Source organism: Moschus berezovskii, chromosome 27, assembly GCF_049115385.1.
Source record: "Moschus berezovskii isolate FMDL1 chromosome 27, NW_MosBer_1.0, whole genome shotgun sequence".
Lineage (NCBI taxonomy): Eukaryota > Metazoa > Chordata > Mammalia > Artiodactyla > Moschidae > Moschus > Moschus berezovskii.
The window spans coordinates 41,851,812-41,876,785 of record NC_142486.1 but is presented as its reverse complement, the minus strand read 5'-3'; the positions used below and the strand labels follow the sequence as shown (position 1 = coordinate 41,876,785).

Genomic DNA, 24,974 nt, shown 5'->3' with positions numbered 1-24,974 from the left:
CTCCGCAGTCCATTTGGGAGAAAGTGTGAGGGGTGAAGGGAAGGGACGTCCCAGAGTGTTGAGACTGCCTCCCTTCTCAGACCCTGGGGTCCCACGGCCTCTGGACCACTGGCTGAGAACAGCTGTCTCACCTGCGCTCCTGAAGTGGCTGTGTTGTGGCCTGATGGCCGGGTTTACACGCTCAGAGTCACCGGTAGGTCCTGAGGACCTGGGCTGCTGGGCCCCGCCAGCGTCTACTCGGTCTGGTCTGAGCCGACCTGCCCTGCACCCGTTCCTGGTGGTGCTGCTGGGCCTGGCCCTGGGGTCATGTTTGCAGAGCCACCTCCTGGGGGTTCTGAAAATACTTGCCTCCCTTTAAAGACCAACCCCCTAGGCATATCTTAACCTCCCTCTTTTCCTCCCTGCTGGGTTTATCCTGACACTGGTTTCCCCCGTGTTTACTTGGGGTGCACCGGGGAGGCTTCGGGGCTGCCCTATGCCCTAGCTGCTCCGTCTGGTGGGACAGCGCGGAGGCAGGACGCCGGCCGAGAGGTCCATCCGCCGTGGCCCCCCCTCCTGCCGCGTCCCCGCTGCCCTCGGTGCAGCTTGCTGTGTGTGTTTGGTGCTTGCTTTAACTCTGTGTTTTCGTTTGACCTCTTTGCGCCTTTGTGGCCTCAGAGGCTAACAGTGTGCCCCCCCCCCGCCCCCGGCTCACTGCTCATTCTGTAGTGCTGCTTCCCCATTCCAGGCACTTTTCATCGACGTCTGCTTGGGGGGTTATGCCCACGCGTCTCCCCTCTGTCTGCCCCACTCGTCCGTGCAGCTAACCCCAGCCTTCCCGAGTGGCCGTCTGGGTTTGTCGTATCTTGACTACAGGCGTTTCCCACGGCTGACCCGACTGTGAGCTGTGATCACATCTCCCTTCTGATGCACCTTTTGGCTTTTCCTGGAGTGGGTGATCACATTACGTTTCCCTTTGCTTAATTTTTTGCACACCTGTTGGCCGTTTCTTCTAGCTTGTCTGCTTGGATCTCATTGTCTGCTCACCCCTTGGAGCTCTGGGGGGCTCACCTGCCACCTCCGGGAGCAACTGTGGTTGCATCTCCCGAGTTGGCACCCGGGGCCTGGGTTCCCCAGACAGACTCTGGACCAGGTTTCGCTTCTTGGGTTGACGCGTGGCGCTGGGTCGTCCGGTACCCGCTCTGCTCCCTAGCGTGTCTGTGTCCTCCACTGTGAGCTCCTGCTTGCTGGCCCCTGTGTGTCTTGCCAAGCCCTGGGGTCTCGCCTCTGGAGCCTGAGTTCCCTGGACCTCAGAAGGGAGGGAGAGGAGCTTCCATGTCCCTGTTTAACTCTGCTTAGCCCCTCTCTCTCTGCCATGCACCTGGCAGGACAGCCCAGACGCGGGCCTTTCTGTCTGCTCTGCTGCCATCCGGTGACCGCTCTCCCCCCAGGGTTACCTGCGGGAAATCTGGGTCAGCAGGTGATCTGGTTTAGCCTTTCTCACCTGTGTTTCGTGTGTGTGTGAAAGTTTCCATGTGTTGACAAAGTCCACAAACATGAACTTGGGTTGTTGGCAGCTAGCAGATTCCACTGTGTTGCTGTGCTGTGGTCAGTGACGTTTGGGAGAGAAGCCGCCGTGCCCCCAGCCACATAAGTCACTCTGCGTGTACCTGACTACTGAAGGACACTGAGTTTTGTGCTGGCAAAGTGGAGGTTACTGCCTTGCTTGGAGTCGCATCCATTTGAGGAGGTTCACCTGGGCTTGCCGTGTATTCCAGGGCTCTGCCGTAGGGTCCAGAGTAGGTCCTGAAGGGAGAAGCAGACAGTCCCTGGCTGTGCTTCTGGAAACGCCTCCCTGTTTCTCCAGGACATCCCTGCGACTGATGGTGGCCAGCGGGAGTCATCCATGAGACCTCAGGAAAGCAGCAGGGTTGAGGCTCCCGGGGGCGGAGGTGTGAAGAAGGGTGTGGGGGCCAGAGGCTGGGGCCTTGCAAGACACCCGCCTGTTCCAAGCCTCTGTCCAGGAGAGGGTCTGGCGTTGCCTGGCCCACAGGTGCTGTGAGCAGTGATGGGTGCAGGTGAGGTCCTGATCCGGGGCGGGGGGGCGTCTGCTCTGCATTGCGGTGCACAGGCTGCTCACTGCAGGGGCTTCAGTCCTTGCAGCGCACGGGCTCAGTTGCTCTGCAGCATGTGGGATCGTCCCAGATCAGGGATCGAACCCACATCTCCTGCATTGGCAGGTGGATTCTTTACCGCCTGAGCCACCAGGGAAGCCCCGGTTTATTCTTGCTTGCTCTTTTCTTTTGAGGTGACCTTTGTCGTGAGGTGAAGGGTCGAGAGGGGAGTGTTCCCGGTGGAGCCCTGGGGTGGGGGACGCTTGAGGGGATGCGGAGCTGCGGCCGTGAAGGGGGCTGGGCCGGGGCTCGAGGGGCCGTAGTCACCCTGAGGTGCCTTTAGTGCGGGGGTGGGGGGGCAGGTGCCAGGGAGTTTACATGAGCAGGGTCGGGAATGAGACTGGTGCATCCAGAAGGTGGCTAGGGGTGCAGAGGACACGGGTGGGTGGGGATACCCACGGGGGGCCGAGCCGTGGACCCCGCGGTGCTCGAGGGGCAGAGTGGGGAGGCGGGGGCGAGAGGAGGCCGCCCCGGCTGAGGGGTGCAGCTGTGTCCGTGGGTGTCAGGCCGGGCTGCAGGGGAGGTCTGAGGGGTCAGCAGGTAGAGGCCTGTCCCAGAGCCCGGCTCCAGGAATGAGCCCGGGCGTCACCTTGCGGGAGCGGCCCTGGAGGGTGGCCCTCCGCGGTGTCCTGTGCCCCGGCTTGTCATACTGCTGGCCGGCCGTGCCCCTGTCCCTCCACCCCTCTGTTGGCCAGTGTGCTTGCCCAGGCTGGGTCAGAGTGAGGGGCACTCAGTTTGAATGAAAGCGGTTCCCCCAGGAGCCTTTTTTGCTCTTTTTCTTGTGGAGGCCCCGCTGTCTGCTGAGGAGCCGCGGCCGTCTGTGCTGTGCAGGGGTGCCCGGCCCACCGGCCAGCCCTGCTTTCCCAGGGCAGCACCCAGGCAGTCAGGAGGCCCTTGCTGGGCCGCTGGGGAGCAGCCAAGGCTGAAGCGGGCGAGCACGGGGCTGTGCTTCGGCTGCTGCTGCGGGGCTGGAGAGGCCCTCTGGGCTCCATCGCTGCTTCTCAGGAGGGGCAGGGGCTGGCCCTCCGCCCCCCTCCGCCCCTCTCCTTCCGCTCCTTTCATTCCAGCTTTGGGTGGGTTGGTCTGCTTTACTAAAACCAGGACTGACTGTTTGCTGTAGCAAACAAAACGGCCCTTTTATGAGAACGTCTGTCCTTATCACCGTTGATTCACGTTGATTCTCGGCTGGTGAGACGAGAAGAGCCACAGTTGCCAGACATGTTCCTCTTGGTGATTTAATTTTAAAAAACCGCCTTCAAGGAGCCTGCCTTCTGAGGAGTTTTGCGAGAAGGACTGCTTTGTGGGGCTTAATCCCCATTTGGAGGAACATTTAGCTTTCTCTTTTGCACTGAAAACTTTCTCGTGGGAGAGGTCTTCTCATTTCTGACACGTGAAGCAAGATCCTCTTCTCAGGTTGGTATTGCCCTTAAAGCAGTAGCAAGATAATCTTCATTTACATAAATGAAAACATGCAAATAAAGGAGAAAACAAAAATCCCATCTGGCGTTGTGAATTATTTCAACCTTCCAGGCTTTAAATCATTGTTTCTATAAGAGAGAGATATATTAATAAAACCAGAGTCACAGTTAACTTACAATTTTAAGTCAGCATGTTTTATCAGAATCTCAGAGTCAGTAGCTTTGCTTCCAACGTGGTTTTGGTGCCTACTTTTCGATCATATGATTGAATGTCCTAAACTTATTCTATTAAGCCTGTCTTTGGTATTTTTGGTTTTCATTTTTCTGCTCTTGTAAGCTTTCTCCTAGCTGAATCTTCCTGTGCTGTCTTTGTTATGTCTTTAAGTTAAAGTCTTAAGAATGGAATTGCTGGGGAGACATGTATATATCTTAAACTATTTTTTAGATTTTTTTTTTTTACAGTGTCTTCTACACAAGTATTACCAGTCTGATGTAGGAACAACGGTGTATCAATGTAGTTTTACTGTTGGAGTATATCTGACCTGATGTTTCTCTTATTGAAAGTGTTAGTGAAAAGTAGTTTTGTCTTTCGAGTGTGTATCCTCTGTCATAGTGAGGGCTGGCTGGCCTCTGTTTCTTAACCTGTGATGTGGGCATCTGCGGAGCTGTAAAATGTTGAGTTTACGTCTGTAGAGTTCCTTTGTTTTGTAGTATTAGCCCTTCTTAACTTGTTTCAGATGGACCCATCAGTCTGTATCTTTAAGGAATAAATACTGTCTTTGTTTTGGTTTAGCATTCTGCGTTTAAAGAGCAAAGTGCTGAAGATGAAGACAGAAGTGAACGGAGTGATAGTGGACAGAATGAGAGCCTGAAGAATTTTCATTTTGTGCTGACTTAGTCGAATGATCTCTTGATAATTAAAAAAAAAACTGTGATAATCATGGCCATTAAGCCCGTTCTGCAGTTAACTTTTTTCAGCTCCAAGACTTAATGGCCAGCATTTTAGAGCTCCTGGAGTTTTTCAGTCCTCTCAAGACTTCTCCTCGATCGTGTCACAGTCTAGGAGTCACTTTTAGGTTTAAACAAATCTCAGAACAGAACTACTGAAACCCAATCGCAGGCTGGTCTGGGGCTGGGGAGTGAGTGCTGGGGGCCTTGTCCCTGTCAGGTGCTGGGCCAGAGGCCCAAGTCCCTGTGACCATCGGCCCCTGTGCTGGGTTTCCTGCGGGGAAACGTTTCTGCCAGGAGACCCGAGGGCTGCAGAGCAGAGCCTGGCTTCTCCTCAACACTTGTCCACTTCCTCCCAGCGGTGCACCATCCTGGGCTGGGTACAGGCTCCATGGTGGATGGGCAGCCTGGTCCACAGGACAAGTGCACCTGGAAGCCTCTCCAGGAACGTGTTCTCTAGAGGAGTTGGGGGCTCAGGTAGAAACCCCCAGTGTGTGACAGGGGCAGGTTGTAGTGTAGGGAGAGGAGAAATTTAGTAACAAATCATTGTTTCTGCTACAGATGTGCAGACATGCATGCATGTTAAGTCACTTCAGTTGTGTCCGACTCTTTGTGAACCTATGGACTGTAACCTGCCGGGCTCCTCTGTCCATGGGATTCTCCAAGCAAGAATACTGGAGCGGGTTGCCGTGCCCTCCTCCTGGATCTTCCTGACCCAGGGATCGAACCCATGTCTCTTAAGTCTCCTGCAGTGGCAGGCAGGTTCTTTACCCCTGAGCTACCTGGGCGCCCTCCTGTCATATGGGCTCCGTCACAACTGGAGACTTGTGAGCGCCTCCTGTCGCTGTCCTCCTGAAGGTGGAGGAGCGGGCGCAGGAAATGCCTGTGGAAAGTGATGGCTCCGTGAAGCCGCAGTTCCCAGGTCAGTGTGGGCGCAGCCATAGACGCTGTCCCGCTGCACTGGTTTTGGTTTCGCGGCTTTGTGATCATGTGTTACCTGAGCCACCCTGCGCGGCCTGGAGTGCTGCGCGGCTTCTGCTCCCATGGGTCCTCACCAGGGCTGGAGGCCAGGGCTGCTCTCCTTCCTCTTCCCTCCAGGCTCCACTTGCTGACGAGCCCCCTTCAGCTCTAGCCTGGTTGCCTCCTGGGCCTGGGCGCGTGCCGGGATGTCAGACGGATGTCTCAGACTCATGCCACTGTGGTGTCCCCAGCTCAGTAACAGTCCCCACCATCTAGTGACTTGGGCCGGAACCTCTCTTTCTCACCCGACGTCTGGTCCACCCTGCACCCGGCTGGCTCTGTGGTCAGGACTCATCCAGCGTCCCGCCAGGTCTCAGGCTCACCTGTGGCTCTGCCGGGACTGTGGGGGCGTGGCCTCAACGCCCCCGCCCGTGGCAGGAGCCTGCAGGCAGCCAGACGGCACTGTCCCAGCAAATGCCACAGCCCCCGTGCCCGGAGCTGTCCTGGGCGCTGGCCTCCTTCCTGGCACCAGCCCCTCACTCGCTCTGGCCATCCCCAAGCGCCCTGAGGCACCCTGTGCACCGGCTCGACCCCTCAGGCCCCGTGCCCTCTGCCTGGGCTCTGCCCAGCCGTGCCCTCTGCCCAGCTGTGCGCTGGGGCTCAGGGTACTCCACCATGCTCGTATACATGGTGGGCACAGTCCAGTTCCTGGTGGCTGTGGGGCTGAGATCCCCAGCAGTTGGCAGGTAGTTGGCAGGCAGTGGCCTTGTGTCCCAGCAGCCACCCTCAGGTCCAGCCACGTAGCCCTCACCACTCAGCGGCTTACTTCTTGTGGCCAGCTGCCTGCGACAGGGAACGCACCCGACTGTCACATCGCATTCCCAAGCCCTCTCAGGACCCTGTCCCCACAGCATCTGGTCCTGGAGCCAGGTCTCTGGCCGGGGCACCTGTGGTCAGGTCCCCCGGTCAGCCACTCTGGCTTGTCGGCTCTTTAGTGACCATTTTTATGTATAAACGGATGGTCAGGGACTCAGAGACCAAGAACAGAATAGCAGAAGGCCCCTGAAGGGAATAGGGTCAGTGCAAAGAGCAGAAGAAAACTTGGAAAATGACATGAGTTATAATGTCAGATTAAATAAGGTATCGCATTCAGAGAACTGGAACACACCCTCAGAAGTTAAAAATGGAATAAAAGCGTTTCTTTAATAAGAAATTAGAAGCGAAGATCAAGTCAAGAATACATGGCAGAAGTTTCTTTAAAAGGCAAAGAGACTAGGAGATGAAAGGTGAGGGAGAGGGCAGGGTCCACAGGACTGACCAGTGTCGGGAGGGGTCAGGGGAGCATCTGGAGCCTGAGGAACCAGGCTGAGTATGTGGACTGCCTCCAGGTGGCAGGCTCTTCCTGTGAGTGGAAAGTGTCAGCAGAGAGCAGGAGGTGACAACAACCTCCACCCAAAGCATTAGGGCTGGCTTGGTGCAGGCGGTCAGGCAGGCTGCTGAGGGTGAGGGGCGGGAGCTCCAGGCACACCGCACACCCTGCTCACGCCGCTCTGAGGTGAGGGGCGCTGAGATGGAGGGTGCTGCGAGGGGACCTGAGGTGCGCGTGGGGCTGGGGATCTGACAGAGCAGTAGGTATGCAGACGCTGGAGGCAGGGAACCGAGGAGACTGCTAAGCGGGGAGGAGATTAGGTATGGAAGGCAGTGGGCCGTTTAAACGCATCTGTCCCGAGTAATATTGACATTGTCCAGGATGTGAACGCTGCAGAGGGCCTGGCTAGACTTGGGGTGGGGCCGGTGGGTGTGGAATTCTCATTTTTTAACCACAGGAGGCCAAAATGCAGAGTGTAAACCTGACAAGCCAGGAAGTACCACTGGGAGTGCATTAGTCTCACGTGAAGGCAGTGACCCCCTACAATAAACTGTCAGAAGTTGAAGAACAGAGACAGGCTCTGGACGGAGTAGGGTGGGCAGGTGGGAGGGAGGCAGGAGGTCTGTCCTGCTCCAGAGTGCAGCCCTGTGACCGCCAGGCTGTGTACCTGTGTACACCTGTGTGCGCCTGAGCACACCTGCGCTTGATAACTGTGCCGTTGCTTCTTTCCCTCCTTAGTCTTGGGCCTGGGTTAGGGGTCCAGAGGTGTCTGTCCTGTAAGGAATGATGCCTCCCCTTCTGTTTTGTGCAGAGAGCTGACGGTTAGGCCAGAGGGCACGCTGCCCTCACATAGCTGGGAGCAGAGCCTGTTCATCCCTGGTCAGAGGAGAGCCGAATGGGGGGCCCGAAGCATCGCTCCTGGGGGCTGACATGCAGGGATGAGTGGGAGGCCTTTGTTTTCAGTGGTGCCCCCTCTTCGCCGTGATCAACGGGGTGCATGAGAGGAGCAGACGTATCCTCTGCTACTCCTGCAAATGGTTGTATATTTTCAGCATGTTTGCATAAAGCTCAACTGTTTCCCCAAGTATTCTCATGTGCATTTTAAGATTTTATTGTCTTTACAATTACACAGAGACAGCTCTGTGGATATATTAGAAACCACTGAACTGTACCCTTTAAGCTGGTGAATTGTATATCCCTAACTTTGGCCACCTCATGCGAAGAGTTGACTCACTGGAAAAGACTGATGCTGGGAAGGATTGGGGGCGGGAGGAGACGGGGGCGACAGAGAATGAGATGGCTGGATGGCATCACCAGCTCGATGGACATGAGTTTGAGTGAATTCCAAGAGTTGGTGATGGACAGGGAGGCCTGCGATTCATGGGGTCGCAAAGAGTCGGTCACGACTGAGCGACTGAACTGAACTGAACTGAAAGCTGTTAACAGATATAATGTGGTCAGGATGGCTGCGTCCCCTGAAGTGGCTGGAGGCGACCCTGCCCCAGAGCCTGGCCTCCCTGACCTCCGCCTCCCACACCAGGAAGATCCTCTTGGTGTTGAGATGGGGGGCAGCGAGCTCTCAGAGCCTTGGTGACAGCAGGCGCGGGGACAGCAGCTTCTGAGGCCCCCGTCCTGGAGTGTGTCGAGAGGAGCTGCCGGTGGATGATTTCAGCTGGATGCTGAGTGGCCGCCCTCTGTCCACTGTGGGCACGACTGGCGACACTGCAGCGTCCGCATCTGTGCACAGACACCTCTCGCGGGCATGAGGAATGACCTTTCTATCTGAGACTGGCACCATGCTTCCTTTCTAGCATTTTCTAAGCCCTCCCCCTTAAACCAGGGGTGGTTAGTCAGTTCATAAGAGGTAATCTAGGGTCACCCCTCCAGCTGCAGAGGCAGGTGGCCTCCGGGTGCCTCTGGGTGCAGGGATGGTGCAGCTTGGGCGGCTCAGAGGCGTTCTCGGCAGCGGGGAGAGCCGCTGTGTGCACGCAGCTGCTCCGGAGATGCCCCTGGAGAGATGGTCATTCTCAGTGGATGGACGTCTGGGTTGTCTCCATGGGCCATCACCCATCAGGCGTCTGTAACCCTTCATGTACGAGTGCGTTCATCTGCTCTCATTTTTCTTGAGCACACCTAGAAGTGAAATTGCTGGATAGTGTGTAGAAGTTAGGCTGACCTTCTGAGGAATCTCCAGAGTTTTCCAAACTGGCTGTGAAATTTTCCAGTCGCAGCGGCATTCCTCCACACCCTGCAAACACCTGGTGTGCAGCCATGTTACATTCTAGCCATTCAGACACACGTGGACCTCATTGCAGTGGGATTTACATTCCCTAGTGGCAAGAATACACAGAAGAACTGTACAAAAAAAGGTCTTCACGACCAAGATAATCACGATGGTGTGATCACTCACCTGGAGCCAGACATCTTGGAATGTGAAGTCAAGTGGGCCTTAGCGTCACTACGAACAAAGCTAGTGGAGGTGATGGAATTCCAGTTGAGCTATTTCATCCTGAAAGATGATGCTGTGAAAGTGCTGCACTCAATATGCCAGCAAATTTGGAAAACTTAGCAGTGGCCACAGGACTGGAAGAGGTCAGTCTTCATTCCAGTCCCAAAGAAAGGCAATGTCAAAGAATGCTCAAACTACCGCACAATTGCACTCATCTCACACGCTAGTAAAGTCATGCTCAAAATTCTCCAAGCCAGGCTTCAGCAATATGTGAACCGTGAACTTCCAGATGTTCAAGCAGGTTTTAGAAAAGGCAGAGGAACCAGAGATCAAATTGCCAACATCCGCTGGATCATGGAGAGAGCAAGAGAGTTCCAGAAAAACATCTATTTCTGCTTCATTGACTATGTTAAAGCTTTTGACTGTGTGGATCACAATAAACTGTGGAAAATTCTGAAAGAGATGGGAATACCAGACCACCTGACTTGCCTCTTGAGAAACCTGTATGCAGGTCAGGAAGCAACAGTTAGAACTGGACATGGAACAGTAGACTGGTTCCAAATAGGAAAAGGAGTACGTCAAGGTTGTATATTGTCACCCTGCTTATTTAACTTACATGCAGAGTACATCATGAGAAACGCTGGACTGGAAGAAGCACAAGCTGGAATCAGGATTGCTGGGAGAAATATAACCTCAGATATGCAGATGACACCACTCTTATGGCAGAAAGTGAAGAGGAACTCAAAAGCCTCTTGATGAAAGTGAAAGAGGAGAGTGAAAAGGTTGGCTTGAAGCTCAACATTCAGAAAACAAAGATAATGGCATCTGGTCCCATTACTTCATGGGAAATAGATGGGGAAACGGTGGAAGCAGTGTCAGACTTTTATTTTTTGGGGCTCCAAAATCATTGCAGATGCTGATTGCAGCCATGAAATTAAAAGATGCTTACTCCTTGGAAGGAAAGTTATGACCAGCCTAGACAGCATATTAAAAAGTAGAGACATTACTTTGCCAACAAAGGTTTGTCTCAAGGCTATGGTTTTTCCCGTGGTCATGTATGGATGTGAGAGTTGGACTGTGAAGAAAGCTGATCGCCAAAGAATTGATGCTTTTGAACTGTGGTGCTGGAGAAGACTCTTGAGAGTCCCTTGGACTGCAAGGAGATCCAACCAGTCCATTTTAAAGGAGATCAATCCTGGGTGTTCATTGGAAGGACTGATGCTAAAACTGAAACTCCGATACTTTGGCCACCTCATGCGACGAGTTGACTCACTGGAAAAGACTCTGATGCTGGGAGGGATTGGGGGCAGGAGGAGAAGGGGACGACAGAGAATGAGATGGCTGGATGGCATCACCGACTCTGTGGACATGAGTTTGAGTGAACTCCAGGAGTTGGTGATGGACAGGGAGGCCTGGTATGCTGTGATTCATGGGGTCGCAGAGTCGGACACGACTGAGTGGCTGAAGTGAACTGAACTGAAGTGGTCTTGAGACCTGAGTCAACTGAAACTTGTTTTATGGTCCAGCCTACACTGTGTCTTGATAAATGTTGCATGTGCACTTGGAAGGATTCTGCTTTTGCAGGCTGGAGTGTTGTCAGTGTTAGTTTAGGTTGAGCTGCTTCTGGCAAGACGGCTGTTCTGTTAGTGTTATGATTCATGGACAGTAGTAACCAGACGGGGCAGGAGAGAGGGCGGAACTTCCCGGTGCTTCTGTGGCTGGAGGAAGCAGTGAGTGGGGAAGATGGCCTGGTGCCCTCTCCTGAGATTCTGTCTTCACAGGGCTTCCCAGGCGGCATGTGGTGAAGAGCCCACCTGTCAATTCAGGAGACTTGAGAGACTTGGGTCCAGTTCCTCAGTGGGGAAGATCCCTTGGAGGCAGGCACAGCAACCCACTCCAGTATTCTTGCCTGGAGAATCCCATGGACAGTGGAGCTTGGCGGGCTACAGTACGTGGGGTCGCACAGAATCGGACACGACTGAAGGGACTTAGCACGCACGCATGTTTGCACAGTTGTAGCAGAAGCAGTGATTTGCCAGTAAATTTCTCGTGTTAGAAGAACCACATGGGAGCCGCTCTGTCTGCCTACAGCTGGCTGAAAAGTAGGGTTCTCTTGCGGATGTTTCTATGGCTTCCCATGTCCATCTGCCCAGGGAGGTGCTGGCTGGCTTGGATGGGGTGTACATCGCTGGGCTTGGTTTTCTGTCTCTTATGTGCAGAAAGGGCAGGTTCTTAATTTCAAGGGCTGTTTTTTGTTTTTTCCTCCGAAACCTCCAATGGAGTACTTTGGCCTTGGAGAATTGGAAACGTTCCCCAAATCATCAGCCCCATAGATGTTGATTTATCCTCCAAATTTTGAAGAAAAATAAAGTGGACTTCAGAAAATGCCTGCTTCAACTCAACAGGAGCTTATTCTAACGTGGTAACTAATTAACAATTTGTTTTAAAAGCACTGGTTAATGTTTCCTAAGGAAAATCTTGGTACTTTGTGTCCAGTTGTAGCTTCCTTGTTGAAATTCTTAGGAATCCTAAAGACAGATTGGCACTGGTGGATTTCAGCACTCCCCAGACATCATGGCCTGAGTGAGGGCTCAGACTGTGGTTTCAGGAGGTTGCCTGCTGAGTGGGCTTCCCAGCCGCCGCTTCAGCGACACATGGGCCCTGTGGTGAAGGGTGGCGGGGGATCCTGGGCTGCGGGCCAGTTGGCTGGAGGTGGTCCCCGCCCTGCAGGTCAGCCGGGGGGAGAAGGCTCAGTGTGGCAGCGCCCCCAGCCTGCCCTGCGCAGAGCGGTGTTTGTGCTGGCATGGGCGGGTGGGTTGAGCACACTGGATGCCCTCCCAGCCTGCACCCTCCCTGAGGGTGCCCTGTCCACGGGCAGCCCCGTGTGGTCCGAGGTCCACTCTCTCCCTGGCTGACCAACTCTGCCTTCCCACCCTCTCCTCCCCGATCTTTCCTCTGTCTTTCTTGCTCGTCTTTTCCTTTTCTTTCTTATTTTCATTTTGGAGAGTTCAGTGGAGAGAGCTGTGTGATGCCTCCCTGGTGCCCCCGCCCCCGCCCCACGTGTAACCACATATGTGCCTTAGCCTCGGAATAGTGCAGTAAGTGTGTATCAAAAAGCAGTGCACTTGGGAAAATGCACTGAAAATGGTACTGAAATACCATTGTCTTACCTGTAAATATTAACCACCATTCCTTAACATCATCAAGTATTCATTCAGTATTCAGCGTCCTGGATCAGTCAGTATTCAAGTTTCTCATTATTTTTTAAATGAGAGTAAAATTTTTTAAAATTTGAGTCCAGATGCAAGAAGACCCCACATGGTAGGGTAGGTCAGTGTGTCTCCTGAGTCTCCTACTGAGTCTTCTCTTGAAGACAGCAGGTCCTCTGTTTGTCAAGGTCCCTGGACTGGGTTTTGCTGGTCACACCCCTATAGTGTTTGCATGTGTGGCTTTGATCATAGTTGTTCAGACACTAAGTTGTTTCCAGCTCTTTGCGACCCCATGGACTGCAGCATGCCTGTCTTCCCTGTCCTTCACCATCTCTTGGAGTTTGCTCAAACTCATGTCTGTTGAGTTGGTGATGCCATCTAACCATCTCATCCTGTGTCACCTTCTTTTCCTCCTGCTCTCAGTCTTTCCCTGCATCAGGTCTTTTCCAGTGAGTCGGCTCTTCATATCAGGTGGCCAAAGTATAAATCACTTGGTTTTTGCATATTCAAAGGGTTTCTTTCCTTTTCCTTTAAAGTCCAAGAAATACACCACAGTAAGTCTTAGGTGAGGTCCTTTAGGGTTGGGAGTTGATATTTGTAGGTACCCAGTATATTCTCTCAATATTCACCTGAAACATGGTAACTCAACTATAATAAAAACATGGTAACTCAATTTCAGTAAAAATCATAATATAATGAAGTAAAATCTCCAGGAAAAAACAATTCTGTAGTTGAAAGCGATTTTTTACTCCTAGGGAACTTTCCCTAAGCATGGCTTTGTCTTGTTTGTTTTGGCTGCTCTGGGCCCTTGCTCTGGCCTGTGGGTGTCTCTCCAGCAGCAGCACTCCAGCTTAGTTGCCCTGAGGCATGTGGGGTCTTAGTTGCCGGACCAGGGATCAGATTTGTATTCCCTGAATTAAAAGTTAGATTCTCAACCACTGGAGCACCAGGAAAGTCCCAGTGTCTTTCTAATGAATTTTTCTTGGAAGATAGTTGATTGGCAGTGTTGTCTAGTGGTGTGTTTTAAAAAGCAAAAGTATTACATTTTGATGAAATCCAATTTATACTTTGAAACATAAACTTACCTTCTTTTAGGAGACTTTCATTCTTTGGGGTGTCACATGTGAATCATCCTGCGTCCTTGTTATTTCTGATGTCTGCCATCTGCTTGCTGGGGTCCCTTTCCCGAGGTGTCTGCTGGGAGGCCTGTGGCAGCGCTGGCCTCTGCTGTGTGACCGGCTGCAGTCGCGCCGGGACGGCAGTGCGCCCAGGAAGTGTGGCAGCAGCCTGCGCGCAGGGTCTTGGTCTGCAGGTCGTGGTCCTGGGCACTGTTGGCGGTACCTGCCCGGAGGAGGCCCGTGCCCTGGCTGGAGCTTTGGCTGGCAGTCCTGTCAGAGGACCAGATGGCCTGACTCCTCAGGGCCGCCCCTCGTAAGCTGGCTGCTCCTCTGAACGTGGGGACGGCCACGTGCAGAGTGACAGCTCGGGTAACCTTCTCACTTGGCCGTTGCAGGTGACGGACCTCACGAGGTACTTGGATCCTAGTGGGCTCGGCGTGATCAGCTTTGAAGACTTCTACCGGGGGATTGAGGCAATCAGGAATGGAGGTGAGTTGCCCACCCCCTTCCTCGTTCCCTCCTCCCAGCCGCCTCCCTGTTAGTGACCCCCAGCCCCAGCTCCCCTGCTGAGCTTCAGGCACCCCCCCCATGCCCCGCCCTCCACGGTTCCCTGGCTCAGCTACTCATCCGTGATGTTGGACATGCATCTGCTGCCCCCAGAAGTCTTTATGGAAACCTTTAAACATACAAAAACATTGTAAGACCTGCAGTGAACACCCCCCCATGTATTTGCTGTCTGCAGGCAGCATCGCATGTCCGCCTGTCCACCTGTCCATCTCTGTTTCAATGGGATGGGCTTTAGGTCGGTTCACTACCACGTACTCCCCCAGTCACCGTGTCCTGTGTGTGTCGGTACCCAGAGTTTGGTAGTGGTTCAGTTTCCTTTTGGGTACAAATTGTCCTTTAGTGAAGTGCACAGATCTTCAGTGAGCCCTTCTGTGAATGGTGACATCCTTGTGCGGGGGGTGCAGACCCCTGCCCAGAGCTTTCCCCCACCCCAGACAACTCTGCCAGCCTGTGGAGACCTTGCCCTCCCGCCTCGCCTCCTCAGCTGGTCTCCATCAGCACACATCAGCCTGGTCGCTGTGGGCTTCTCATAAATACACCGTCAGCTGTGCTGCAGCGTTGGGTTCACCCACCGGTAATGCTACTGACCCATAGGTGCTGCTGCAGTCAGGGCTCCCCCTGTGTGAGCTGTGCTCGCTTGTGTGCCTGTGTGGTTTACCTGTCCACCCCCAGGCAGTGGACAGCAGTCTGTCTCCAGTGCCCACCCCCCAGGTGATGACAGTCTCTCTCCAGTGCCCACCCCAGGTGATGGACAGCAATCTCTCTGCAGTGTGGGGCCCTGATTAATGAACCTTCTAGTGATGTCAGGTTCAAGTCTGTGTGTGGCTGTGTTGTCAGGGCTCTGGGACCTGTGCTGTGTGCCCAGATTCATGTGTGCCCCTAGTTGGATCCCTCCATGCGGGGTCAGGGGGTCTCTGTGTACAGGGTTGCAGCCACCAGTTGGGCTTGGTCTCTGGGGTCCTGGGATAAGTGGGGAGGTCACGTGTCCTAGGGGGCGGTGGTCCTGTTGGTATTTGTCTCCAGAAGCTTCTTTTTGCCTTCACTCCCACGGGACATATTGGCTGTGAGTTGAAGGTGACGGGAGTTGGCCCAGGACTGGTGGGTCACAGGAGAAGCCTTTGCAGCTCTGTCTGAGGGTCTGGGGGTGGGAAGGCAGTGGGATCATGTGGTCGAGCCTGGGACACCAGAAAACAGTCACTTGTGCCAGGAAAAACAAGGTGTAGTGTAAGGGAAGTGTGCTTCTGGAGTGGTGCTCAGCCAGCAGGGGCCAGTGTGTGTGCAGTCGCAGTGATTAACGAACCGAGCACTCAGGTGACCGGAGACCAGCACCACACTGCCCTGTGGGCACAGAGCAGACATCCTGAAGCTCGGGAGACCCAAGGGACACAGCCGTGCTGGGCACCCGCGGGCCATTCTCGGCCTGTGGCCTGGTTCATCTCCCAGCCTCAGGTGCGAGGTCAGTCCACTCCTCGGGCCCATTGTGGGTGACTGAGGAGCAGCCATTGACCACTGGGCACCGGCCCCGCCTATGGGCGGAACGTGTCCTGTAATTTACCAACAGAGGGGTGATGCATCATGGTTCCCCAGGCCAAGGGTCAAAGGGGCTGGAAGGAGCTTGGCGTCTCCGCGCCTTCCAGCTGGGGCTTCTGTTGCGTGCGCAGGGAGGAGCCCTGAACAGTGGCCAGCAAGCTACGGTGCCGGGGCCTTCTGTGTGGCTCTGGGGCTCTCTCTGAGCCCTGTCCACGATTCTGTTGGTCTTCTCTGATGGCCCATGGGTGACAAGAAAGGGAGCAAGTTCTGCTGTAGAAATTCCTGGGGGCTCGTGACCTGGGAGGCCCCCACCCTGGACCTCAGGAGTCTGAATGTGCTTCTGGAAGACCTGTGACCAGGCAGGAGTGGCCAGCCTCCGGGGCCACGCTGGTGGGGACCTGCTGGGCAGTTCAGGCTGTGGGTCCTGCTCTTCTTTTATTTGTTTGGCTGAGTGGCTTGTGGGATCTCAGTTCCCCGACCAGGGGTTGAACTTGGGTCCCGGCAGTAGAACCATGGAGAATCCATTGGACCACCAAGGAACTCCCCCTGCTTTTCCTTGTTTCTTTGGTAATCTGATGTCATCATTTAGGTTTGGTTGGGAATGGAGAGTGAAAATAAAAATAGAATAAAAGCAGGTCAGAGACGCTTTTGAAATTGTTAACTCACAGGGAGACGGGGAGCGTGCTCGCCCAGCCTGCGTTCAGCCAGAGTTCACCCCAGGCCGTCCTGGCAGTGCACCTGCTGGGGCCGCCATGGCCATGGGCGCATCTGTCAGACGTGTGGCCTGTGTCCGGCTCGGAGCGCTGACTCTGCGTACTGACCCAGTTTTGCAGAAAAGCACAGGAGTTTGCTGTCCTCGCCACAGGCCTCGTTTCAGGAATAGAACGAGATTGAGGAGGGTGTTCCAAGTGGGCTACTGCTCTAGCTCGTCCCCCTGTCAGGCTCTGATGGAGAGTTGTTAGAGTTCTATAGAGAAAACTGATATAAGAACCATACTGAGTTCCTATCCAAGTTGTAGAAGCTCCCACTGCGTTCACGTCCCCTTCACCTCGGGGGCAGCGCCTGTCTCTGGAATTTGAGTCCATGTCCACCGTGGCTTCATGACTGGCCGTGTTCTGAAAGTTTTAGATCCTCTATTTGGTTTTCAAAAGTGCAAACAAGACTTAACATTTGAAAGTGGGAAGACAGGCAGTGTCAGCCTAGCCTTTTCCAGCTTTGTGCTGGGAAGCAGTCCTCTCCCTGCCCGATCCACGGAAACCCTCTCGCTGTGGTTCTGCCGCTGGTCACCTGCTCTGAAGACCAGGCGCGGGGCCTGGGTCCAGCCTGCCATGCTCCAAGGCACCGCCGCAGCTGGTGACTCTCTCGGGAAGATGGCACAAGCAGCAGCAGTGGACGTGCCTCAGCTCTTCTGATGGGAGCCCCAAGGGTGCTGGGCCTTGAGTTGGCAGGGACGCCTCAGTGACTGGACCTGTAAACGCTTGGCTCTGCCAGGCCAACAAGGGGAGCGTGACTGTTCTGCTTGGCCTAAGGACTCTCCAGAATCAGGGCAGCACCGAAGTCCTGCTGCTGCTGCTCTGTGCCGAGGGCCCCTCCCCAGGTGGTCCCATGACCTCAGGCCATGGATCTCAGAGCCTGGCTGGGGGCTGGTGACTTAGGTCCAGATACCGGAGAAGAGCGTCCTCTGACCCAGGAGGCTGGTGCTAATGTCCCAGCGTCCTTTCCCAGGCACATCGGGGGGCTGGCTGGTGCAGTTGGCCTCAGGGGCATCTGGGTCACATGACACACACTCAGCACAGGCCTGGCGTGTGTAGACAGTTACTGCTGGCACCTGTGTTGTGCTCACAGCTTGGACGCCCTGCATGTGGGTTTTCCTCAGGAGCACCTCTGCGATAGCTGACGCCCAGAGCGAGCACAGGTCCCAGCGGGTGCCAGCGGCCCTGCCTTCCGCCTGGCCTGACCGCAGGCCCAAGTCCCCACAGCCCCTTCTGGGCCTGATGCTTGCTAGAATGGTTCAGAGCCCCGGCAGGTACTTTGCTGCCTGGTCCCTGTTGATTTGTGAGCAGTGGGGCGCCAGGTCCGCGGGGCAGGGCCTGACGTGGGGGCGTCTGGGCCGTGCACCTTCCTGGCTCCTGCGGGTGCTCCCAGCCTGAGCTCCCTGACCCCCTCCGTCCAGGGTGTGAGTGGAGGCTCTGTTCCATGGGTGGGACTGGTTAACCCCTGACCTTGGAACACTAACTGTGTCTCCACTCCCTCCCCGTCCCAGGAGGTCAGAGGTCAGGGGTGGGGTGTAGGGTCCCCTGGCAACCAGCCCCCATCCTCCGAGAGTCACCTGACTGGTGTGAACCCAGGTGAGGTTGAAGGGGCTTCTTGTGCACAAAAGAAGCTCCTCTCACCCTCCCCTCAGGAAATCCCGGGTTCTCGGGGCTCTGTGCTGGGACGGGGACGAAGACCAGGTGGATGTTTGTTGTGATGTCGGGGTGTCTGCAGGGCGGCTGCGGAAACAAAGGCGTCGTGCCTGCTCCTTGGAATGGACTTGGGCTGCTCAGAGGCTGGGGGTGGGGGACAGGGTGTTTCCTTCAGGAGAGTCACTGCTGTGGGGTCCTGTCTGAGAAGTGGGGTGTCTGCTGACATCAGTGTAACCCAGCGTGACGTGACGGAGTTTCCTTGAGACTCATCATAAAATAAAACATGTTGTAGACGATAAAGTAAAAAAAGGGGGGAAATGAAAGCCGTGCGAGTCTGGCACGCTGGACAGACGCTACCTCCTGACTTGACCCTCGCAGGACAGGTTCTTGAAAATATGGCGTCCGGGACTTCCCTAGGGTCCCGTGGGTCAGACCCTGTATTCTCGGTGCCAAGGGTCTAGGTTCGCTCCCTGATCGGGGACCTGAGCTCCCAAAGCCACGTGGTGCAGCTAAAATAAATAAGTAAATAAATGAACTAATGAAAAGGGAGCCCGGCACCTTGTTCCTTCTCGAGCTGGAGAGCGCTGCAGAGCTCCACGTCCTCCGCCTTCTCCTTACAGCACAGCAACTCTGTGAGGAAGGACCCTCTTGCCATTCGGGCCCCCCCCTCAGCCAAAGCTGGCATGAAACCGAGGCTCCAGGGGCTGCACTGCCTGCAGCCTCCTGCCCACGCCTCCCATGGCCATGCTGGCCCCATCCATGCCCGCCCCGTATGCCCTTCCCTGTGACACCGAGGGGAGGCCCGGGGCCGCCGCTGAGCCATCTCCTCTGTCCCCTTCCCTGTGACACTGGGGGGAGGCCCGGGGCCGCCACTGAGCCGTCTCCTCTCTCCCTTTCCCTGTGACACCAAGGGGATGCCTGGGGCTGCCGCTGAGCCGTCTCCTCTCTCCCGCAGATCCCGATGGCCCGCTGTGCGGTGTCACACCCGCCCCTGATGAGGAGCTGCCTGCCTGCCCCGAGGAGTTTGACGACTTTGTGACCTTTGAGGCAAGTGGTTTTCCTGGGAGAGCCGAGACAGAGTCTGATGGACACACACCCCTTCCTCGTGCACCCTAAACCCTGCGTCACTCGCTGGCCCCTGGGGAGCGCCATGCAGGGCAGGCAGGGGGCACTGTGACTGCCTGTGACTGCCTGGTGGTCGGCAGGGGTCTGCTCTCCACCCGAGGCTGATGGCAGGAGGGCCCCTGGGGCCTGGGGTCAGTAGGGGCAGGCTCTCCTGTGTCATTGCTGGGCCGTTCTGCCAGACCGCCGGGTGATGGTCTTGTTTTATCAAAAAGGTCCCTAGACCCAGAAAATGGCCCTGGGGACACTTGACTTAGACCTTGCTGTCCTCAGCCCCTGCCCCCAAGAGGGTGTCCCAGATGGCTCAGTGGGAAAGAATCTACCTGCTAATGCAGGATTAGCTGTGTCTAATTAGTAGGAGACTCGGGTTTCACTCCTGGATGGGAAAGATCCCTTGGAGAAGGAAGTGACAACCCACTCCAGTATTCTTGCCTGGAGAGTCCCATGGGCAGGAGAGCCTGGCTGGCGTCCGGGGGCACGATGTGCACCGTGGGGGTGTGTGAGCGGAGCCTCAGAAGAGGCCCAGCCAGCTCCAGCCAGCTTCAGCCAGCTCCAGCCAGCTCCACCGCCGTGGGGCGGGGCAGAGGCTGGGAGGGTCCCAGTGGCTCCATCTGGAGTTTTTTTCTGTTTTGGCCACACAACACATGGGAACCTTCGTTCCCCTACCAGGGGTTGAACCCATGCCCCCTGCATCGGAAGCCTGCAGTCTTAACCACTGGGCCACCAGGGAATTCCTGAGGAATTAACTTTTTAAAAAACATAGCTGTGGCAGCCCCTCAGCCTGCTGTTGCCCGGGGCGGGGTGTGGGGAGAGGGTGGGCCTGAGGCCATGCCCTCACCCTCTGGGCGTTGGCTCCTTGGCAGGTGAGAGCCCCTCGGAGTGCTGACGGCCCACAGGACCCGTGCCCTCCACGGAGTCTCGGCATCTTGTTTCCCTGCTCTGAGAAACTGGCCCTCAATGGCACAGGTTAACTTCCTGCCAGCCTGGGCCTCCAGGCCACCCGCAGCTGTTCACCCCTCACAGCTCTGTCCCAGAGCCCCAGCCGGGCCTGAGCCCCTGAGGACAGGAACCGCCCGCCGTGCGTCCCCACTCAGTAGCGGCTGGTGCCTTCGTTCTGGCTGTGACCAGGGTCGCCAGACCAGTCCTGCTGCGTGGGGACCAGGTGCCCGCGGGCACGAGTGCTGGCTGTGAGGAACGGCGTAGTCGGGTAGGGAGGGCATGCAGGCCCGGACATGTCAGCTGTCCAGCCCACCCTCAGCCCTGGACCCTGGGGTGGTGAGTCGGGGAAGGCTCTGGAAGACCGACACCTGTAGCCTCCCAGCGGGGCAGCTCGGGCCGGGAGAGGCCGCTTGTCTTTGAGCATCCAGAGAACCCTGGCCTCCTTGCTTACCTGGTTGGCCAGCAGCTGACCTCTCCTGCCCGTTGACACCCCAGAGCATGCTTTGCCATCAGTATCTTCCATTCTGTTCTTCTCCAGTATCTCAGTTAGAGTGTTCTGTTGATTCTTTGTATTTTATGTGTACATGGGCATCGTGGGTTGAATCGTATCCCCCAGCAGTCCACCGGAAGCTGTGAAAGTGACCGTACTTGGAGAGGTCTCTGCAGAGCTCGTTATGCTGGGTATGACTCCAGTGACCAGGGTCCTTGGGAGAGAAGGGGGAGGACGCACTGGAGGAAGGCGGTATGCAGACGCGGCGGAGGTGCAGGAGCACGGCCTCCAGCAGGACGCCCCCACAGCAGGACGCCCCCACGCCGCCAGGAGCTGTCGCGGCTGCCACCTTCACTTCCAGCTTCTGCCTCCAGATCTACGGGAGAATACGTTCCTGTTGCTTTAAGCCTCTGGTTTATGGAAATCGCATGACCCAGGGAACTAGAGTGACTTCTGTGATCCTCATAGTGAAAGACTCGGCACTGGGGCTGCCTCCTGGAGCCTGAAGGAGCAGGCTTGGAGTGTTATCCACACCCCGCCTCCTATTCTCTGCAGGGTGGACCCCTTGCAGCCCACAGGTGCGACCCTCCCTCCTTGGTGGTGCTTTGACTCGTGGGCGTGCCATCCCCCCTTGGGCTTGTCACCTTCAGAAGGTACGGGTGGGAACCTGACAACATGCAACAGGAGTGCTGCTCAGGTGTTTAGATCATAATTTATTTTCAACAAGGAGGGAATATTTTAAGTTTTTGTTGTTGTTGATTCAAAAGAAATAATACACTTCGTTTTTTTCTAGCAGGTTTAGGTTTACAGAAGATGGAGCAGATGGTACAGGGAGTTCCCGGTTCACCCCCCTCCACCGCCCCCCCAACACAGTGTCCCTGCCCAGAACATCTCCCACTTGTTGCGAAGGGAATCAGTATGGATACATTGTTACAGACGAAGCACAGGCTTCCATCAGGGCTCCCTCTTGGCAGTGCAGTATCTCTATGTGTTAATAGTTGTAGTTTCACTGCTTTAAGAATCCTCTCTGCCCCCCAGGTTCGTCCCTTCCTCCCACCAGCACCCGAGACCTCTGAACTGGTGCTGTCTCCATAGTCTTGCTCTTTCACGAGTTCACAGACTTGGTTGAATCCACAGCTTTGGGTCTTAAAGGTTCCTCCATGTGTTTTTTGCTTTTTAAGGTTTTAGATGTGATTTTGAGACAAGTGGAATTAGGTGCTATACAGAGCCTTGTAGAGAGCTGTTGTTTTTTTTTTCCCCCTAAACTTTTGAATACTTTGGCCATCTCATGCGACGAGTTGACTCACTGGAAAAGACTCTGATGCTGGGAAGGGTTGGGGGCGGGAGGAGAAGGGGACGACCAAGAATTAGATGGCTGGATGGCATCACCGACTCTATTATGGACATGAGTTTGAGTGAACTCCAGGAGTTGGTGATGGACAGGGAGGCCTGGCGTGCTGTGATTCATGGGGTCGCGGAGAGTCGGACACGACTGAGCGACTGAACTGAACTGAAACTTTTGAATTGTGTAAGCCTAATAAGTCCTGTAAGAATATGAGTGAAGATGGTGTGTATTACATCCAGTACCACATTTGGAGACCCCCCCCTGCCTTTTGTTGATTTTCTTGTGGGGTCCAGCAGTGCTGGTCAGGGGTGCCCTGTGTGTAACATCGAGGGCTCCTCCCGGGTCCTTTCCTGCCAGTGACGGGGGTCTGTGGCTCCCAGCATTTCCCCAAGCGCCCCTGTGGCCCCAGCTTGTACCAGGGCTCCCAGGAGAAAGGTGTTTCTTTGTTTTTGTTTTTTGCCTCACCATGTGGCTTGCGGGATCTTATTAATAGTGCCCCTGTGTCCTTGACAGTGAAAGTGCCCCCAGAGAATTCCCCAGAAGAAAGTTTCTGATGTGGCATTTCTAAGAAGGGGTGGGGGGTGAGTGCAGTTTGTCACTGAGGTTCTGTGACCGAGAAGAAGGCTCTGGGTGTGAATCTGAGCCCTTGAGGCTGAGAGCAGCCCATGCTGGTGGAGGACCCCGCCCGTAGGAGGGGGCGCAGGAGGGGCTGGGCCCCTATCTGGATGGGCCATGAGAAGGGGAGGACAGGACTGGGCTCCACCGTGGGCCTTCTCCGGCTCCCTCCTCCTCCCACTCCCAGCCTTATGAGATGGGGAAATGGGCTTTTTGTGCAAACTCTTATCAGAAGGGCTAGAAGAGCAAGAACAAAAGCCTCTCTGTTTTGAGAAATGTTTGTTAAAAGCCCAGCAAGCATTTCCTGAACTTTGCCCCCTTGACAGCCAGTGTAGCAAGTTTAATGGAGCGCGTCTGGGAGCAGGTTAAACAACTGCTGAGGCTGTGATGGACCTTCAGGTGGACAGACAGAACCTCTGCACGCCCGGCCGGTAGGAGGCCATTGGAGCTGACGGCCGGCTGGACGGCATACTGGCACCCCATTCCATGGGAAGGCCATCTGCACATGCGCCCTTCCTGGAGCTGCTGTGTGGAGCTGGCCGGCCGGGTGCCTGAGGGTAAGAGAAGGCAGGGCCCTGGCCACGCTTGGCCTGGCTGCCGGTTCCCCTCACAGGGACCATGCCCGGACAGCAGGGACTCAGGCAGGCCTGGACGCCCCGGAGCTCCTCGCTGAGGGCGGTGCGCACGAGCTCCCTGTCCACTGTGTTTGTTACCTGGTGAGGAAACAGCCAAGCGTTCTCAGGCGCACTGTGATCTCCTTGAACCCATTCTGACGAGTAGCTTATGGTCGCTTCTTTGTTGGTGGCTTAGAGGGTGGGCTGGCGGAGTGAGGCCCCGTCTGGTGGCACCAGGGCTGCGGGGGCAGGGCTCCGAGCCCAGGGCTCTGCTGTGCTCCTGCAGGGCAGGGCCGCCCCACACAGCTTCTGCCTCCTAAGGGCAGCTTCACCAGCCCTCCCTGGAAAACATCCGGCTTGTGACGCTTATTCAGGGCAGCCTGACTGCAGGGGGAGACCAGCCGCTCTGTCCTCCTAGCCCCCTCTGCCCCCTTCAGACTTCGTCCGGGAGCCTCAGGGCCTCCTACCCTGTGCCCTGGGGGCCAGTCCTGCTGTGGGAAGGAGCGTGGAAGGTGGGGCGAGTGCTCCTCTCTGCCTCTTCTGAGCGCAGCTAAATCAGCTGGGATTAGCGTCTGCCTGGTCTTCCTGTGCCGGCGGGGGAGGTGGGTGACTTCCATCCTGAGCAGTCCTGCTGAGCCCCAGGAGGAGGGCTCACTCAGGCTGCAGCCACGACCCTGGGGGAGGTCAGCAGGCCTGCGCACCAGGCCCACCCCGGCACCGAGTGGGCCAGTGCTTCTGCGAACCCAGTTGTCCGCGAGGACCGAGGCCCGGCTGCCCAGAGAACCCTCTGCTGGGGTGCTGGCCTCGAGTCACACTCTGTCCCTCAGACCCAGGCTGTGGGTCCAGCTTCAACACTGTGGTGCCTGCCTGCAGGCTCAACCCAGAGCCAGTCACTCAGTGGGCATGAGAAGCACAGTGGAGGCCTCTTGAAGGGAGTCCCTGGTTTCGGTTTTGAAGTGAGCACTCTGTGGATTATATAGTCGCCTGGGACTTGGAGAAGTGTGGGGTTTTCCTTGCAACAGGAGCGTCAAGGAAGGCCTGCAGTGGGGACCTCGGGCCTTCCCCGTCTCACGCTGCCCTCACCAGCTGGCCTGTGGGCCCCCCCCTTTCAGGCTGTCCCGCACCTGCCTGTGTGACGGCCACGTTCTGAGAGGTGGCGACCTCTGGAGAGCCGTGTCCAGCCCCCATTCTCCCCTCGAGGCGGCACCGCTTGGACACTCACCAGCTACACGGCTGGTGGATGGGTCACACGACTGGTGGGCGGCAGACGGGGCGGGACCTGGTCTCCACTGGGCACGGTTATCGGGGCAGCTGTGCGGGGCCCTCTGTCCACCCACCCCCAAATCTCATGGCAGAGCCCAAGGACAAAGGGCAGCCTCTCCAGCCTCTTCCCTGAAATCTCACTCATTTGTCCATCGTTAACTAGTGTGAAAGCTTGGCTGCTTTGCTAACCAGGGCAGTTGTCCCTCGATTAAAGCTGAGGTTACGAAGTGAAGGCAACCTGTGTACTGGCTGTAAGTTCATTTGGACAGTCTGCAGATACCTACTTGGTGCTGGGTCCACAAGAGTGAAAACACAAGTGTGTTTAGTGGGAAAGTAGCCACTTAACCAGTGAATGTAATTGATCCAACAGTTGATGAATTTAGATTTTGAGGTTAGACCTTGGAATTGAATTTCAGAGCAGTAGTCTGCATGTAGGTAGTAGTCATTGGTGGGGACTTGT

The 24,974-nt window shown here is 55.7% G+C and overlaps 1 protein-coding gene across 2 annotated transcripts in view; it reads left to right on the top strand.

The window, feature by feature from the left end:
- Nucleotides 1-24,974, top strand: part of RAB11FIP3 (RAB11 family interacting protein 3) — a 58,542-nt gene that overhangs the window by 13,857 nt on the left and 19,711 nt on the right. For both annotated transcript variants that reach the window (XM_055409021.2, XM_055409022.2), the window contains exons 2-3: nucleotides 14,020-14,113; nucleotides 19,082-19,173. In XM_055409021.2, coding sequence (XP_055264996.2) covers nucleotides 14,020-14,113; nucleotides 19,082-19,173 — 186 coding nt within the window. The remainder of the gene's footprint in view (nucleotides 1-14,019; nucleotides 14,114-19,081; nucleotides 19,174-24,974) is intronic.